This window comes from Choristoneura fumiferana, chromosome 10, assembly GCF_025370935.1.
Source record: "Choristoneura fumiferana chromosome 10, NRCan_CFum_1, whole genome shotgun sequence".
Lineage (NCBI taxonomy): Eukaryota > Metazoa > Arthropoda > Insecta > Lepidoptera > Tortricidae > Choristoneura > Choristoneura fumiferana.
In genome coordinates, this window is record NC_133481.1 from 4,768,480 (window position 1) to 4,788,443 (window position 19,964).

Consider the following 19,964-nt stretch of genomic DNA (forward strand, 5'->3'; position numbering starts at 1 on the left):
GGTACCTATAGCCTAAATATCCTTGCGCGTCATCGCACTATTTATAGGGTTCACCAAATCCCTGTTTTTAATCGTAATGTAAGAGGAAGCCAGCTGGCGAGGGTCAGCATTTATTCAGCCAGCACTTTCGCCGTCTGCCTGCCAGTATCCGCACGGAAAACACGCGCGCCACACGTCACGAGCGAACAGAAAAATACTCGTTGCGATGAAAACGCGGGAAACATATACTACATACTAATATATTCATTAATAGAAAATAATAAGTTATAAGTGATATTTGTGATGTTAAATACGATAAAATAACGCTCGTTTCTGATATATTTATAGTTTAAATATAGTTTTGAAAATGGTGATGTGTAGTCAGTGGGTGTTATTAATTGGAGTAACTATTTCACAGTTTTTCGGTGAGTCCATGTGTAATATTATGAATTTAATATCTATGGGCACCAGATTTAATCAATGAATGAAATAAATAAGTGAATACCTACATTTAATTTATGATTTCGTTGGCTCGAACTTATGGTTGTAAAAATTTATATAGAGGCAGACTTAATTTATAGTCGAAATTCCAATTTCAAGCTTTCAAGAATTTAACTAGGTACCTACCTATAACAATAAAATTGTAAACACGAAATATTTTTGTCTGCTTTACTCTTAAAATGTATTGTTTACCCATTCTTTCTATTGATTTCATTTGTTTTATGTACATTACGGAATTAATCGTAGAATATTCATAAATATATAAATACAACGCAAAATAAACATTGGCGTGTATTTTATATGTAGTAATATTGCAAAATAACCCTACTGGTTGTGTGTAAACAGTAGTAAAATATAATGTTCGCCTCTGTAATACTACAAAACATAACTACTGCAAGAATTAGCATACACTAAGTGCGAAGGTATGCTTTGTTAAGTAAACTAAACACAGTTGTCAGAAACAGCCGACAAAAACTGAATGAAATAGCGTGTCGTTGCACGATACGACGATACTGACCTAAGCGATGCGGCACGCTACGCCAAAGCTATTTGCAAAAATTAACATGACGATGAAAAATTTACAAATGAGCAATTTTTTTTTAACTTAATGAACTGTAAATTTTCCTTTTCTATGGTACAAAAATGAATATTTCGACTTTTAATAAGCAATACAGAAAACAAGATATAAGTAACAAAGAAATTATAAATATTTGCATACAACTATCCTAAACTAAAAGTACATAAAAATAAACAAACAATACACTAAAACATAATGAGCAAGGTTCCAAAAAAAACTGGTAGGTAAGTATAGGTGTCAAACTAAAGTAAATAACCAGTTGTATGTAGTACCTAGTAACGTGTTCGTATAGTTAGGTTGACCTAGAGGTGACCATATTCAAGAAAAGTACATAGGTACACAGGAGGTAATTTACTTAATTTTTTTCACCCTTAACGTTTTCTTTTTGAACAAACAAAGATTATTGTATTATTACTGTAACATAGAAAGGTTGTTACACAGATACAGTAGGATGTTAAACCAATTTTAAGTCCATTTAGAATTTTCCTCAGTGTACATAAAAGGATAAAATATTTGCTAAATTCGGTAGGTATTTCATTTTAAAAATTAATTCTAATGTAACTTTATGAGATTACATTATGCCCGATATTCCTACGGGATAAAATTCTAAAATCTCAGCCGTTAAGTGTAGAAACATGAAAATTTTCACGGGTGTAATAATTAATAATGAAGACCACGCTAGGAAGTCGCGTGGAAATTCAGTAAAATCCCGCAATTTCAATTCAACTGCCGGACCTAATGATCGTGCGAAGCCGTAAAGGCTGGTAAAGCACATAACATTGTAATATTCAACTTGCGTTCCGCTCACAACTACGCGCGATCTTAGCTGCTTCTCTGTCCACTGCACCGCCAATACCTTCACTGCCAATACCTTACAGCGGCAACACCCGCAATGTAAAGTATAATCGCTTGCCGCGCGGCCTATCGCTATCTCATCGCAACTGACAGTTAAGTGCGCGATGCAACCGCGCTTCCACTGCGCCTGCGCCGCTTCCGACCGCACACATTCGGGTTATATAACCAAACCGCGCGCATGCTCCACTCTCGCGCATTATAACCATTACCTAACAATTTGATACATTACATTGTAACTTTTGCCACGGACGTGACTGACTGATTTGGGACAATTTTCCACAGATCTGCGATTGTCAATTGTCATAGTTTCCCTTGTTTGATAGTATCGCATTTTTATTATTAGTCCCAAATTGGCGTTAGGTAACGAAAACGCGAGCGAGGCTGTAGAATTGAGACAAGAATCCGTTATAGCCTAAACTCAAAATGAATGCGTTTCGAAAGTTATTCGGCCTGTTGTCCTGTTTCATTATGTACTCGTATACTTACAGCAACTGTATTGACGAAGGTACAAAATCAAAAAAGAATAGAGAAATAGAATACTGATGTTAACAAAAGGTTCAAATTAGTATTGTACAGCTTTGGTACCACTTTGGTACAGCTCTACTAGAGTAGACCGAGGTAGACCTCTATTACCTTGTTTTTATTTTATCGCAAAATCAATACAACCTTCAGTACTACCCTTTCATACCTTAAAGTACCTAGTCAGAAAGACACGGGTAAATTAATAAACAAATAATAACTGTGTGAGTAGTAAACATATTTGGCTTTCACTATATAAATCCCTTTTCCCACTTTATCTATCGCCCTTTTACATAACCGGGCGCAAATCGTTGCCAATCTCATAATAACGTAATATCTCTAAAAAATGTAACATTGTTTGGCTATTCGCTGCGGGTAAACTTGAAATAACATATTAGCTAGTTAAAATTCTGATTTGGCAATACTTGGAGTAATTTATCCGAAACACGTACAGCGACTACCATTAACTGCAAAAGCCGTACAACAAGTTTGTATGCCATGACTTAATCGAAATCCAGAATACTTAGTCTCTTTAACTCTTGTTCTAAACAAACTGAAGTCGGTTAAATATCAGAAGTAACGCACGAGCTATGACAATACTATTAATACTTCTTATTTCGATAACTAACTCTAAGGTATAAGTAGCAGTAGTGCTTACTGCATTCCATAAAGTTTTTTTGCGTAGATACCAGTTAATAATATTACGAAAGGGCCCAGGACCGCGACAGAGCAAGAGGTTAAAAAAAAAACAAATTTAAGGAGGCAGTAACTTGGTGAACATAAACAACAACAAATTGCAGTTTATGCTCACCATAGATTAATTATATTAATATTAATGTAAGGTTAATGCTCAAAGCTCGACATGCTAAATATGTCTACCGACAGTGACTAGCACTCAGACGTTTACCTTATACATTGCTTTTTTTTAAATCAAGTTTGTATCATATTTCAGTGTGATTTATGTTTTCGCTAGAGTTACATTTTCGTTCTTTCATAGTTTATGAACTTATACAATGTAGTACCTATCTACTTTTATTTCATCATCATCATCATGTCAGCCGAAAAACATCCACTGCTGGACATAGGCCTCCCAAGGCTCTCCGCTCAGACCGGTCTTGTGCTTTCCGCATCCACCGCGATCCGCGATCTTAAACCAAGTCGTCGCTCCATCTTGTTGGACCTACCGACAGCTCTACTTTTATTTACCTTAACCTAATTTTAGACGCATATTTATTTTGACGCGGATCACCAAGCGCAGCGTGGGCCGTCCACCAAAGATATGGACTGATGGCCTGGTTAAAACCGCGAGCTCAATGTGGATGCAGGCCACTTCCGAAGCAACTGGAAGTCTATGGGGGAGGCCTATGTCCAACAGTGGACGTCCTACGGCTAATATGATAATGGTTATGATGACGACTTTGAAACAGGATTAAGGTTTTGTTGAAAAGATGACTAATTAGGATCTTCATTCTGCATATTGCATCGAACTTTTAGTATAGGTAACATCTGACTGATCACTCTTATGTAAGGCTAGATCCGTGTCAGTAAGATCAGACGTCGTGTATACTGGTTTCATAATCGTAGCATGATTAAGCTGTCCTCGTTATACTTTTTGTTTTAGTAAATCCTCACCTATTATAGAGTTGAGTTCTCCATTATTGATATACTCCACAGTTACGTTCTGACCACAGGAAACTTATCACATCATAGATATGCCTGAAATGTCAGTTTTCTAAGAACTGACATGCTTTATTTTGCATGTCTAACAGAGATTTGTGGTAACACGGTGGAAACAATGCAACTTTCCTTCCCCGGGACTCAAACTATCTTTAAACCGAATTTTATCTAAATCGGTTCAGCGGTTTCGACATGACGTGGTAACAAACAAACAAACTTACAAACATTCGCATTTATAATATTAGTGAGATACCCACTTGACTAACGTATGTCATGTTGTCGGTCAATAATACCTGTATTCAGAACCTGTCTTCGATATATTAAATAATCACTTAATAATTACGTGAACAATCAACCCATAAAATATGTTATCGAGCACATCTACCAAACAACTATAGCAGATATTCGTAAATGATTTTGTTGAACCAGTATTTAACATAAATAAATACTAATTTACTATATGTATGTATGTATGTATGTTTATTGGTTCCGATCATTATTTATTTCTAGTTTACCTTAATTTAATTTTAATTAATATTTAGATCTCCATTCTTAAATTCCCGTAAACTAAGTATAATAATTGATACCAACCTCACGTTTCTCTCATACTCCGCGTTGCCTAATAATAAGTTTTTGGTAAAAAAATCATTTTTGATACAAGCTTTTTTTGCTGACTGTACTTTTTGTCGACTGTACTTGTGTTGTCACCCAAACTACATTTTCATACCAAATTTCAAGTCGACGATTAACCGTTGAAGAGTTCCGTCCTGTGGAGACGATCGTGGCCGTTACCAGGATGTCACTGCTAGATGATTGTATTGTCACGCAATTTACATAAGTATACCAAATTTCAAGTCAATTCAACTACTAAAAGATGGTAGAACTTAACTTGCAAGATTTTATTGCTGACAGACAGACAACGGGACAGGTGAAACTATGTAAAAGCTTGTAAAAATGTCCACTACACGCAGTACCTACCAGTTGCTATTGTTTTAAATGAGAGTCCAAAAAGCACTTATGATAGGAAATAGTATTATGCGTTCTCATCTACCAACAAACTGCGACACTGCGTGATAAGTAATGGCTATATTTGCATAAAAAGCAATATGAGTGCGTATTTCATTTAACTACGTAACGGTTTTGGTTTGGTATGAGTTTGTTAAGTAATAAATGTGTAGTGTAGACGTATACTGCACTTGTTTCTCGCCCCCAACAAAAGGGACAGACAATATGTGATGCATAGAGAAAACTCACGCGAAATGTGCTTCAAGTAGGTACATATATGAGGTATGAGTATGAAGCAATTGCCCTTCGTCTAAGGTGGATGTTTCTCAACACAGTCATGTCAACCGCCCAATAGTCATGCAATAGCAATAGCTATAATAAAAGGCTTTATTACAAGGTGTTGTAGAGTTTTTTGTAGTTTTTCTTAATTTGGCCAGGATTTTTTTTTAGTCAACCCCCTCGCAATATTTGTTTTTTCACTTCTTGTACTCGTAAACTTCGTATTTATGCTGAATCTAGGCGACATAAAATGTCTTTTTATGCTCTGGTACATAAAGTCTTCGTCCAAGAAAACGGCACTCAGGTGCCAAAAGCCACAAAAATGTTTCTATTTTTATTAATAAGTAGTTTATATAAAAGTAAATATCAATAAAATAACTCAATATATATCGAGAAATAATAAGGCATGAAAAGAAAAATAAAAGGTACGTAGTAAGTGAACAATATTGCTTAAACTGTTGTTATTTCATGTATGTCATGCAGGTGGTAGGACCTTGTGCAAGGTCCGCCCGGATTGCTACCACCATCTTGCTCGCTAATCCTGCCGTGAAATAGCAGTGCTTGCACTGCTGTGTTTCACCGTGGAGTGTAACACAGCCGGTGAAATTACTGGCACTTGAGGTATCCCATCTTAGGCCTCTAGGTTGTCTATGGGCGGTGGTGATCTCTTACCATCAGGAGACCCACTTGCTCGTTTGCCATCCAGTCGAATAAAAAAAATATGCTTGAAATTGAAGTGAAAATCCGGCCAAAGTGAAAATTTTACGGGCTCAACGTCTCGGGTAAAATACGTTTTATGGTCTTATTGTACAATCTACTATTTATATCCTAAATCCAGGATAGAGGATTTTAACATACCAAATTTGCTATAGAATGCTTTTATCCATTAAACTGATGGATGCAGGTCGTCTGCGTCCATCGTTTAATGGATAAAGTATCCTCTACGAACAGGTACCAATAGGTTATCGTAGGTATTTCTATGTACCCAAATGTTTGCCTGGAAGAGATCGCTTTTAAGCGATAAGACTGCCTATTATCTACCCTGAATGTATGTGTAATATATGTTTTTTTTGTACTGATTTGTGGTGTGCAATAAAGAATATTTGTATTGTATTGTATTGTATTTTCTGCTGTTATTAAGTTTTAAATTTTATATTATTATACACAAAGGTGGCAGTTTTGACCACAAGGTCGCTCTTGCGACATCAGTGTAGTAATAAACTACAAGGTCTCATGAATTAATTACATAAATACCGATTATATAACTTTTGGCTACATCATTATTTACCTCTCAAGTTTAAATTATAAAAAATATTGATAAAAATCTGATGGTTTAAATAGGTTTGACGGGAAGATACCCAAAGAAAAGTCACGATATTTAATAATGTGAAGGACAAAATCCGAATGGAGCTAAAAATATAATAGCATTTGGTAGAGGCACATACTTAAAAAGGTGTTCAGAATATTTAAGTAGGAGTTAGTAGTATGATTTAGTAGTAGGATTTAAGTAGAACTTAGGAGTATGGAAACATTTTGAACAGGTGTTAAACGAATTACAAGACATTTAGTTCCTCAACCATATGCAGATGCATCCATGTGCGTAAGCCAATAAAGAGAAAGCGTCGCATTGTGAATCATTATTCATTAACCAGTGTACGTTGACCTTAACATAGTACCACGGGCTGGTCAATAATGGATTAGCGTATATTTGTCGATATACCGTTTTGTGGGAAACCACTGCGTTATGTAAAAACAAGTTTCGTTTTTAAGTAAGTATAAGGGAAGGGTACGTGAACAGTATACTCACAAACTGTAATTAATCAAAGCCAAATGAAAAAAAGGTAAAGGTAAACCAAAAATATATGACTACTGTCAAGAGGGCGCTATTGTTCTTATTTATATGGCAATAGTTCAGTATAGTCGGAACAATGACATCTTGACTTGTCTACAACGTTTACCTGTTAGCTCTGATGTTAATTTAGAAAGGTTTTGTAGTGAAATAGTTTCATTCCCCAAGCGTTTTTTTTTTCAGTAGTTTATTATAAACATTATTTACAATGATACGTTGTTGACTAGTGTTTTGGGCATTTTTTGTTATTGTTCAAAGAAACCGCCACAGTGATACTGATAATCATCAAAATTATTGCCAGTGTAAGAAATTAGTTCCAATTAAATTCCGCAACATGGCGAATAGTCATATATTTCTGGTCAGGATTTATAAGATTAAAATTTGTTGATTATATGTGCCAAAATAGGCGACATTATTATTCGTTCTTCATAAAAGTCTAACCAAATCTGACTTCTTCCAGTTATTATACATAATTGCGAATGTGAATGTTTGTTGTTTCACTTTCACGTACTTACCGCTGAACTGTGCCCTAAGTGTAAGTTTTCGATTACAAAATACGTCTCGATCGCGTTCGCGTTAAAATCTCAATTTGTATGGAAACACGAACATCGCAAACGTTCCGCTAGAGGCGCTGTTCGTGTTTCCATACAAATTGAGATTTTAACGCGAACGCGATCGAGACGTATTTTGTAACCGAAAACTTACACTAAGGGTACTGATTAAGATTTGGCACGGAGATATGTAATTCGTGACCCTGAAAAAGGATATAGGTAGTTTTTAAACCGGAAAATTCCATAGTTCCCGTACGATATCCCAGATATACCTATCTGTTTTGTGACGAAACTAACACCGGCGCACAACTACCCGCATTTTCATCGTCATTTTTATTGCCACTCAAAAGTTTCGTCGGGCAGTCGCGCGAGCAGAGCGGTGCGTAGTGCGTAGTCGCGCGCTCCTAGGATGAAGGGCTACGAATTAGCCCGAAACAGGTCGAGCTAAACTTGATTTGAGACGTGAACTAACCATTACAATATCATTTAATATGAGCTACTTTGTATAATTACCAAGCTTGCAAAATCGTGATTATAATTATAAGTACTCGAGAATATTTGAAGTGACTAATTTCCGCAACACCACAATTTCAGAAAATTGCTCAAATTGCAAGGTATTCGTGTCACTGAGGTATATAAAAGCTGCACATAATTTTCCCTAACGCAGGCAAAACTACCTAAACATAAGTGTAGGTACTTATAACAGTTTACGAACAAGTTTGTTGCGTAAATATTTTAAACGGATCGAGGTTCTAGTCATAGAAATTCTAAAGGTTTTCTCGTTACAACATGAGAGCATTGTTCATTGCTAAGTGTAATCTATCGCCAACTGATTGTGTACTGTAAAACTCTAAGACCATCACAAAATGAAGTTAATGAACCTTTTGAGACTTTGTCACACTGTCTTTGTCAAGTGATTGTCTGAGCAGAACAATTTTTAATACTCAATTTAAGAAGAACAATCTAATAATAATCCCACTAATATTATAAATTGGAGTTTGTGAGTATGTGCGTGTGTGTGTTTGTCAATCCTCCATGCTTACTTTACTAACTGTAAAATTGCGATAAGTTGTTTTAGCAAATTATTTTTTGCTAAATGATAATTAGAGTAAAATATTTTGAGATATGCGGATTGGGAACTTCACACACACCATTGAATTGCTTCGCAGGTTTGTTTCCTTCACCGTAAAGCTCGTGGTAAATTCCGCACCGGGCCCGCGTGGGAACTACGGCCCAAGCCCTCTCATTCTGAGAGGAGGCCTGTGCCCAGCAGTGGGACGTTTATAGGCTGGGATGATGATTTTGGGTTAAGATACTTTGGGGAAAGTTTTTTTGCCCATACATAAGTAATCCGTTTCAACCAGTGGCGTAATAGGATAGAACCAGAGGATATAAATAGGTACTTAAATGAAGCGTTTCTATTGGTTAATGAAAAACATAATAATATTCTTTGCAACACATATATCTTAGGCCTCTAGGTTGGCAACGCATCTGCAATACCCCTGGTGTTGCAGATGTTTATGGGCGGTGGTGATCTCTTACCATCAGGAGACCCACTTGCTCGTTTGCCATCCAGTCGAATAAAAAAAAAAATCCTCGCACATCTCTGATTGAAACGCGGCCTTCAAGCTCCCTTGTCAAAGGCACTCTATATATATTACGTTTTCAAATTGTTTGATTTTGATGAACTTTGATAATTAACAAGGTAGGTATTCAGTATGCATAACGAACTTACCCACGTAACCTCAACATGGCGTATAACTGCCTGTTCCTTTATGCTCTGTTTACCAGATAACAACGCAGTTAGAATTTATTAACTTTATCTAAACACACCGTTTTAGCTAGCTTGAATGAATTAAATTAAATTTATGAGAGATAATACCTAGAGGAAGAAAATAAAGCCATGTACGCTAGTGATTTGACCTGTGGCTTCTCAAGAAGATAAAAACGCAGTTAGAATTTGTTTACTTTAAACTAAACATACCGTTAAAAATGCAGTTAGAATGTATCTACTTTAAACTAAACAAACCGTTTTAGCTAGCTTGAATGAATTAAATTTAAATTTAGAGAGATAATCCTAGAGGAAGAAAATAAGAATATGTATCCTATATCGCTTACTATTTATGGTGTACAGTATAGAGTCATTGTATTGTATTGTATTGCAAAGCCGTGGTACAGTCGAGTTCATAAACTTGTGAGCAAAAATTTGATCAAAAATATCTGAACACGACTCTATTGTCAACGACGTAGAAGCGTGTTCAGATAATATCGATAAAATTTTCGCTCACAACTTTATGATCTCTTCTGTATGCTAGTGATTTGACCTGTGGCTTCTCAAGAAGAGGATCGTGGGTTTGAATCGCGCGTTCAGCTCACACTTGAACCTAACACTCCTCCTGTAGCTTCGCTTGTCGTCGTGCCTAATTTGCTGGAACCTAAATTGACAGTAAAAGTTACCAATTATATTAGTTTAGTTTAGTTTATTTATTCACTCAACATAATAATTACATTACATAAATACATTAAGTCAGATTGTATAAGAATTTATGCTGAGATAGTCAAAACTTATAAAAATAAGCAATACATCATCAATAAGCAATTATACCGAAATCTCTTTGAAGTAGGAATTATGGCCCCTTCCAAAAGTATTGGTTATGTAAGATGGTTATACGGGGAACAAGGTGAATAATACTCATACTAACCTAGTCTAACTTAAACTGGCATGAACCTCAAGTGTCATCGATCGATCTTGTAACTCAATTGTGACCCCGCAATGGAACGATTTTATTGGATTATTGTACCTAAATAGGGTCTAAAAATCTCTATTCATCTCAAACCATTGACATCTTTGTACATTACGGCACTAGATTGGCTGTTTGGAACAAAACGCGCGGCGCATCAATCATCAATATTACTTTGACACAACCCCTGTCACGGACGTCAACAAACTATAGTCAAAGGTTCACAAATCCGCACTGTGAACAAATTTTGTGCGCCGTTTTGATGTAAGAAACATGCAGTCTACACATAGATGTCAATGTCTCAAACACTGCTGGATATCAGTAGTTACTAATTTATATATTTAACTTTTCAGTATCGGAGAGCCAACGAAATGCCAGGCCAGGGAGGCAGAACAAGGACCAAAAACATCCGCTGGAAGACGTCTTCAACACTACTTCGTGCATCCCACCGCCCTACCGCTGTCCACACCCTAACATGAATTTTTATCTCTACACTAGGTAACCTTTTGTTTCCTTTTCGAATTTAATTGAAAAATATTCAATGATCGACCTTGCCAGTAAAGAGTTAGGTATGCAAAAACAATTGTACAAATTTGCATAGCAGCTTTGTTTCTGTTTAGGGTTCCACATCTCAAATGGAAATAAAATATACAGGGTCTTCATTGACCGTCTGTCGGTTGAGCTGATTAGTTGACTATCAATAAGTACAAAAGGTACAATGTTTTTGAAAGTGTTTTTGTCAAAACTGTGGATATCGAAACTTACACGGTACTTATTCCAAAATGCGTAGAACTACAATTTGATAAAAAGTAATACCTCGTAACGCACCGAAAAAACTACAAAAATTCAGATTTCCATTTTTAATGCGAATAACGAGTCATTTTATTCTTAAGGTAGTGTACATACTTCAGTACGCGAAAACGGAACCCTTTTATAGCAGTGTTCGGTATAATTTTGTTAGTTACCTAATAATTATTAATTACAATTTAATTAATAACCTTAACTGTTTCTAAGTGTGTACGGAACTGTCAGTGCGTATGTCCAACTCGCATTTAGAAAGCTTATTTGAAGAAATCCTTTGCTCGTATAGTTTTGATGCATAAAATATTCAAGTAAATATGTTCACACGGTGTTCTTTGTAAGACAAAAACAAACGATAATATTTGTCGTGTTACATGGGTCATATGCGTTTGTATGTACAATGTTTTTCGAAGTCTAGTCTTAAACGCATATTAATGCCAATGCCGAATGGTAATCTAGGAACCTTGTAGACACCTTTGACACGACCTTTGACAATACAACACCGAAAGATGATTCTAAGTTTGTAAATTTCCATTAAGCCGATGAAGGACAAGGCAAACTATGTTAATTATTATTATGTAATACATTATAAGTACCTTGATTGATCCAAAACTACATTAATAATTAATATTTATGACGAAAATTATTAATCGGCAGTCAATCGTGATGATGCAATTTATAATAGACAATGTCTGCGAATATAACTTCAAATTCAAACATTTAAAAGCAGTGGTAGTCTAGTTGTCTGATCTACGGTCCCTCAAACAGACGATCATTGGTTCAGGCACTGCCACGCACTTCTGAATTTTGCAAAATTCATAATGTGAATTTACATTTGAAATTTATCACGAGCTTTTGAGTGACGGGAAACATCACGATAAAAACCTATTACAACAAATGTGCAAAGATCTTTAAGTCCTGACTGACCTACGTGGCAGCTGTAACCCAAATCCTCTCATTCAGAAAGGAGTGCTATGTGCTCAGCAATGTGACGTACATAAGCCAGAGACGAACTTAAAATTTTCATTCGAAAAATTATTTATTTAAGTATTTTAAGAACACATACTTGCAGTCATACATTAATGAGTATATAAGAAAACCAAAAACAATATAAAGACCTCGAGGTTCATAAATAATCATAGATACTAAAATTAAATGTTATTAAGTAAATAAACCGGGCCCGGGAGACGAGCTGTCGGTAAGCCTCCAACAAGATCAAGATGGAGCGACGGCTTGATTAAGATCGCGGGATCGCGGTGGATGCGGAAAGCACAAGACCGGTCTGAGTGGAGAGCCTTGGGGGAGGCCTATGTCTAGCAGTGGACGTCTTTCGGCTGACATGATGAAGTAAATAAAAACTAGGTTTGGTGAAAGATAACTGTTGATAATAGCGCATTAATACTTATACAAAAATATTGCCCGACCAATTTCTTGAGAGTAACAAGCGAACTCGCAAATGGATCAATAAATATCATACAATTGTTCAATAATTAACCGAATAATATTACTATTGTTTGGTTTCAGAACAACACAAGAGAAAGGGGAACTGATAAACACCCTGGACAACCGATCTCTGACCACGTCAAAATTCAACGTAAATCATCCCACTAAAGTGGTGGTGCACGGTTTCGGCGGCGGCAGAAATCTCTCGCCCAGCACCGACATGAGGAAAGCGTACTTTACCAAAGGAGATTATAATATCATCATTGTAGATTATGGGAGTTTAGTCAAGGAGCCATGTTTGAGCCAGGTCAGATTTATAATGTATGAAGATATAATATTTCCCTTAAAAATATTTCATGTTAAATGGGTGGCAAAGACTGACAAACTTGTTTAAACGCTTTTGCTATAAAAAAAAAGTAATCAATGATTACTAATCATACTTCAAGAAAATAAATCTCCCAAGTCCTGACTTTACTATCATTACATCTTGGTTTAAAACGTACTCGTATGGCGTAATCGTTTCATAGATCTTTGCATGTCATAATGATAACATTGCCAACATTTAGTTTTAGTTTTGCGATTATATTAGGTATACTTTAGAGATGGTGATGATGAAGATGTCCTTCTCAACGTATCCGTTGCCGTCGACCCTTTTTACAAGCTTTTATTTAGTTTCACCTGTCCTTTTGTCTGTCTGTCTGTAATAAAATCTTGCAAGTTAAATTCGACCAACTTCCAGAAGATAGATTGACTTGAAATTTAGTATACTTATGTAAATTGTGTGACAATACTATAATCTGGTAGTGACATCCTGGTAGTCCGGCCAGGATCGTCTCTACAGGACGGAACTCTTAAACGGTCAATGGCATAGACTTGAAATTTGGTATGCAAATGTAGTTTGGGTGACAATACAAGTACAGTCAACAAAAAGTACAGTCATCAAAAATAAGCTTGTATTAACAATGACATTTTTACCAAAAACTTTTATGACCTATCCGTTCTTATTTGGTATCCACACAAGCTTGATGATGATGAATATGAGCTTTGCTGTCTGATTGTTATAAGTACCCATATTATTACTCTAAGATCCTATATATCTTTACATAGCTTTTATCTTCCTGTTTTTGATAAAATGTAAAAACACGCATAAATTATTAATTTAGTGCTTCCCTCGATTTGAAAACCTTTGATTTGATATAACGCAAACGTAGAGATATCTCGACGTACAGAATGTGCATACATTGTGTGTGTTTTCACACGTTAACGCTGACAAGACAATATAGATTACATGTGACAATAGCTTTTTTGCAACTTATGAAATCGTTTGGTAATAGTACACATGCCTGATCTGAGCATCACACATGTACCTACTTATTAAGAAGCGCTGTACGCAATAGCGATTTCTTGGTCACGACAGTACACTTTGCTTGCTATCTTGCTATCAAAATCTATGAAGTAAACCATAAACTCACACGCACAAATGGCATGTTTTTGTAAGTAGTTATCTGACCTCTGACCTTCGGCTAAGTATTGTGTATTTTCAGAACTCTTCCTTTTTCTTCTCCACAGTCCGTTTATTGCATAAGTATTTGAGTGTGTCCTCGTTCTTCCTTTCCCAGTTATCTTGATTTTTCTACGTCTTGTAACTTTGCAAGCTTTTTAGGGTTCCGTTTTAGGGTTCCTACAAGGACCCTTTATATCTAATTTCACCATGTCCGTCCATCCGTCTGTCTATAGCTAGGCTTAGAAACTACTAGCACTAGAAAAAAAACTTGCAAAATAAAATGATGAAAAAAAAATTAATGTTCCTCCCCTACATTTCAAGTGCCCTTTCCATTCTACAAGTAAACTTGTTGACTTATAAATCTGAAATAAATCTTAATACCTACCATTAATAAATACTTACATAACGAATTTAAAATAAAAACTATCGCAGGCTTTACAAGTTAACGAGCAATATAGTCGATCAAAACTTATTTATATTGTAGACGGCTAAGAGAGCGGGTCCACAGACACTTGAAATGAATTGAAATTTATTCGCTTGGCCAGTTTTTCTTATCAAGTCTTATGAATGTGGAAAGAACTGACAACTTTTTTAACGATTCGCTTCTCTCGTGATTTAAATTTAGTGCGAAACTCATGAAGAACGTTGCTGGTTTCAGATTGAATGGGCACCTCGCTTCGCAGGCATGTGCATAGCACAGATGCTGGAGTATCTCCGGAAACACCCAGTGAAGCCGTTTCCTCCTGAGCGTGTGCATACCATCGGCTACAGCGTCGGTGCGCACATCCTTGGCTTGGTTGCTAACTTCTTGCCTAGCAGCAAATTAGGACGAATAACAGGTAAGTAAAACAACCAACGATGGGTTCTTTTGAAGCGCAGTAGAAGTAAAATCGAGCAATCGCTTTATTTAAATCATGATTGAAACCCAGAAATCCACAATCTCGCTCTACTCCTTTCCGAATTAATGATAGTCCTCCCTAATGGTCCAACTGTGGATCGCTCTCGCATAATCGTGATTTTATGTGTGAAACAATGTCATCGAACTGGTAAGGCTTGTAAGTAGGTACCTAGGTATGAATTGCGTGGATGAAGTATGTAAACCCTTTACCTAAAAGTCCTTTATTGATGCATATCCAAATCTCTTCATCAGGTTTAGACCCAACGATCCTGTTCTACATGGGCAACAACCGCTCCAGAGACCTGGACCACACGGACGCGTTGTTCGTGGATATCATGCACACAGGAGCTGGGATCCTGGGCCAGTGGGGGCCCAATGGTCACGCTGATTTCTATGTAAACGGGGGCTCTAGCCAACCGGGATGCGCACACGATACCATCTTTCGTAAGTTGCAGAAATTTATTAAACTAGCAAGCCATTTCGGCTTCACAAGGGTGCTACTTTGAAAATAAAGAATGTCTAAAATGAAAGGTGGCAACTTCACACTTTCACATTTTCCCAAAGAAACACTCGCGCGGAACGGGGCGCGTCGTTTTAAATATTAATATCTACGAATAATAATTTATTTATTTATTATTTTATAAATTATTATACGTTAGAATTAAACCTTCCTAATAGATCACTATCTAATGAGGGTTTCTTGACAGGTGAAATATCGCTAGATGGCGTTAGTGTTGAGAGTTTGCTTGGCACTACAATCTTGCTTGTGATTGGCTCATCATAGTTATTTAACCAATCACAAACATGACGCAAATGTAAAAATTGACAAACGTACTTCACACAGAAATTGTCACTGAATCATGATCATTTCTTGAAAATGTCAAAGAAAAATTGCATTGCCATGGAAAATCATTATAACACTTACTGCACAAATGTTTCACGGCTGAGACAGTACACAACACCAAAACACACACACGTCCAAAATCGGCGCCCTCTTTCAATCTAATGAAAAACTAAAACACCAGAAGAAAGGATTTGTCCTGCATTATAACAAGTTCAACGGCTCTAAACTAGATGGCGCTCTACAATGCTTCCTACACCTAAACCTACTGGAGCCCAAATTCAGTTTCATTGCACGTTAAAACCGTTAGATGGCAGCAGTTACTAGCAACGTTTCGAAAACTCGGTTAAAATTTTTAGTTTATGTCACATAGGACGGGTCTTCTCAGTATACTTAATACTTAATTTCGTAGCCCCCGACGCAATAACATGGATATTATTTGTCTGACCGCTATGTACGTGTGCCTATCAGTGAGATCATAGCTTCCAAACGATTGAACCGAGTTGCGTATTGGCCTACCTACCCATTATTACCACTTCAACGCGCTAATTCGCTTAGCTATGTTGGTGACCCATGTTCTTCTGCGTATCTCCTTATATCTAAAGTAGCTACTAATTGTTGTTTCAGAAACATTGTCCTGTGACCACACAAAGGTGACCCCGTACTTTATCGAGTCGATCACCTCCCGCGTGGGCTTCTGGGCTGGCCCGTGCCCCAGCTTGTTCTCCTACCTCATCGGCTGGTGCGAGCCCAAGGACACGGAGTATGTGCTGATGGGAGAACACCTTACACACAAGTTAGTAAAGTAACGTTACCTAAAATAATTCATTAATAAAATTAAATGAAAAAAAAAAATATTGCAGACTTGCCGTGTTGCCTAATGCACGGGCGCTCGCGATCGCATTCACCATCTTTTTCTATCCTCATGCTTTACCGTGTGACAGAGAGAAGTGGTGTAAACGATCGATTCCTTGTGCGTTAGACAATAAGGCCATAGATACCAGTCAAACAAACTGATTCATGTACAGTCGAGTTCATAAACGTGTGAGCAAAAATTTGATCAAAAATATCTGAAGACGACTCTATTGTTAACGGCGTAGGGGCGTGTTCAGATTTTTTGATCAAATTTTTGCTCACAAGTTTATGAACTCTACTGTACCAGGGCGGAACCTTTTAATACTAATTTCACTATGATTTCCTTGACAAAAGTATTGGATGTCGACATGCCATTAATAGCATAAAGATTCCACTCTGGTACCTACATAATTCGTTTGTGCGACTGTTTCGTACCATATACCGGGATGACATAATTGAAGAGTGACTTTGACAAGGAATATAGTGACGAACTCACTTATTTTTTATTTACGTTTACTACATCACCAACACCATACCATCTGATTCAGAATGACTTAAGCTAAACAATAGTAGGTTAAAATACTCGTTTAATACGTGTATTTTTTTATAACTCAAAAGTGATTGTTTTTTGAGATACCGCCTTTTGCCTTTATGAGGGCAGTTTATTATGAATGAACGTTGCAAGTTAAATGAAAGCTTGTCAAAATGGTCCACCGTGGCTTTTACTACGAAACGGCGGCCAATAATACATTCTTCCACTCTTTACAGAGCAAGAGGAGTATACTACGTCACAACTAACGCCAAACCACCTTACGCGCGCGGCTTCCCGGGGAAGTCTCGACGCCTGAGGTCAGTCGGACCCTACAGCTGATGCAGTGCTGGCCTGGAAAAGGCACCGTCTCTTTCACACTGACCGAGGATGAAAGAGACAAACGTATCACCATCTCTCGATCATTCTAGCATACTGATACACGTGTAAAGACACACAATAAACTCGTCTGCTTACGGTCGCCAAGTTAAATTGAATACGATGGAACGCTATAATAATACATTGTTGAATCTTAGCAAAGTTTTGAAAGCAAACGCAAGTAATTATCTCCTTGATAAATTGGCAATCGAATAAGTTAGAACTACTACGGTTCTATTCTGCCTTATTGTCTAACGCACTTGAAATGACGATCGCTTTCACCACTTCTTTCTGACATGCTGTGTAATATGAGGGTAGAAAGAAATAGTGAATGCGATCGCGAACATCAGACGTTAGACAAGACGGCAAAACGGTCAAATCGTGCAAGTTGCATTACATTGCGAGGCCGTAAAGCCAACAAGTGTATGACTGTGGTCAATCGAGCGCCGCAATGTAAAGCAACTTGCACGATTTTTCTTACAAGTCTAAACTCGGCTTAACCTATTGGCTTTTCCTGCAAGTTTTTACTGTCAAATAATAATTTATATTATATATTCGTATTTACACACTTTGGCACAAACAAAATCAGCGTTCAATGTAAATTATGTATACGCAAATTTTACACGTGTTCATTTGTACTACTACTACTCCCAGGACTCTATCGAGCTTAATAATAATATTTAAATTACTTTCAGCTATTGCAATAAAGTCGAAGCTTTAATATTTTCAGTGATTGAGCCCCAAGAGTAGTAATATATCGGAAATATGAAGGTGTTCAAAAATATGTGCACATGCTGTTGTCAGCAGGAAAAGAAATTTTTCTGTCAGGTAAAGTATCGCTCCTTTTGGAACATGCTTTCTGTTTTCCAAATCATCCTTTTCTAAAACATCCATTCTCAAAAATTTCTGTCACAACAGATGTTTTGAGAAACTGATAAGCTGATAGCATGTTCCGAAACCGGAGTGATTAAGTTCTCTTGAAGAATATGGAATTAGATAATTAGGTATTTTGTGTTTTCTTGTCAATTAATTAATTCACTGAGATAATTTATTACTTTAGTTTATAAAGGTTTGTGATATTTGCCGTTTCTCAGTAGGGTTTATGGTGTTGCCTTATGATTACTTATGTTAAGTAGTCTATCAGTAGGTAGTACAGTACTATCCTCGTCGGCATATTTGGAGCCTAGAAAATTATTTATATTTAGGGTAAAAGTTGTAATGACAAGGGCTTTATAAATACTACCGACATTAGATTATCTGTGAAGGAACAGTCTTATTTTATTTTAAATTCAAGTACAGTCAGCATGCAATGCGGACCAGAGCTTTTGACAATAGAATTGACAGTAGAATTTTTATCACCACGGGCCAAGTTATCATCAGCATGTCAGTGTCAGCCCACTGGTAAACATAGATCAGTAAAAATTCTCGCTGAGCTCAATTACTCAGTATGTAAGGTGATCAGTGAATTGAATCAATTCATTACATACCTCATTCATACACACATCTGTCACACAGATCCAATTTTTCAGACTGATCATGACATCTTCGGAGATAGAGCCGATCCGCGTAATTAGTATTGGATAATTCCACGTATCTGACTTTTTAGCCAATTTCCAATTTTACTCCAAATTTTTTAACATAAAACAAAACCATCCCTTGTACGAGTATAACTACTCATACATAATGCAGACTCACGATATTAACGTGTGGTAGATAAGCGGAATTGCACTCTCCTATTAGAGCGGGTTCTGGACGGAGTTGTGTATGCAATATTAAGGGACCGCATTCTGTGAATAGTGTTTGCGCCTGCTCTATATCACTGACAGTACGTTATGCATGTGTCGCCGTGGAGTAGGAAAAACGTAATATATTAGTTCATACTAACCATAAGTAAAGTAATCCATGCATAATGCTGACTTTATCTCGAATTTTCATCACTTTATTTTTGAAGATGGTTGAACAGTGATTTCTTTACCAAATTTGCCAAAAACGATCACGTGATGACCATAATCCTCGTTAGTAATAAAGTTTTATTTAAATCTAGTGTCGTTTTTTTTGTGACTTGCCCTTTATTTGTATTGTAGATCTTTTATTTTCTTTTTCCTGACCTTTTCCTTGTATTCCGAAATCGCATACACACCGTGCATGCATTAATTTACAACTGTACGCCGGTATGTTAACA

The 19,964-nt window shown here is 36.7% G+C and overlaps 1 protein-coding gene across 1 annotated transcript; it reads left to right on the forward strand.

The window, feature by feature from the left end:
* The first annotated feature begins 133 nt into the window (after nucleotides 1-133).
* Nucleotides 134-19,825, forward strand: LOC141431879 (inactive pancreatic lipase-related protein 1-like). The gene is made up of 7 exons (XM_074093161.1): nucleotides 134-404; nucleotides 10,887-11,031; nucleotides 12,859-13,084; nucleotides 14,940-15,120; nucleotides 15,432-15,623; nucleotides 16,648-16,816; nucleotides 17,644-19,825. Exons 1-7 carry the CDS (start codon nucleotides 347-349, stop codon nucleotides 17,744-17,746), a joined length of 1,074 nt encoding a protein of 357 aa, XP_073949262.1. The 5' UTR covers nucleotides 134-346; the 3' UTR covers nucleotides 17,747-19,825.
* The last annotated feature ends 139 nt before the right edge of the window (nucleotides 19,826-19,964 follow it).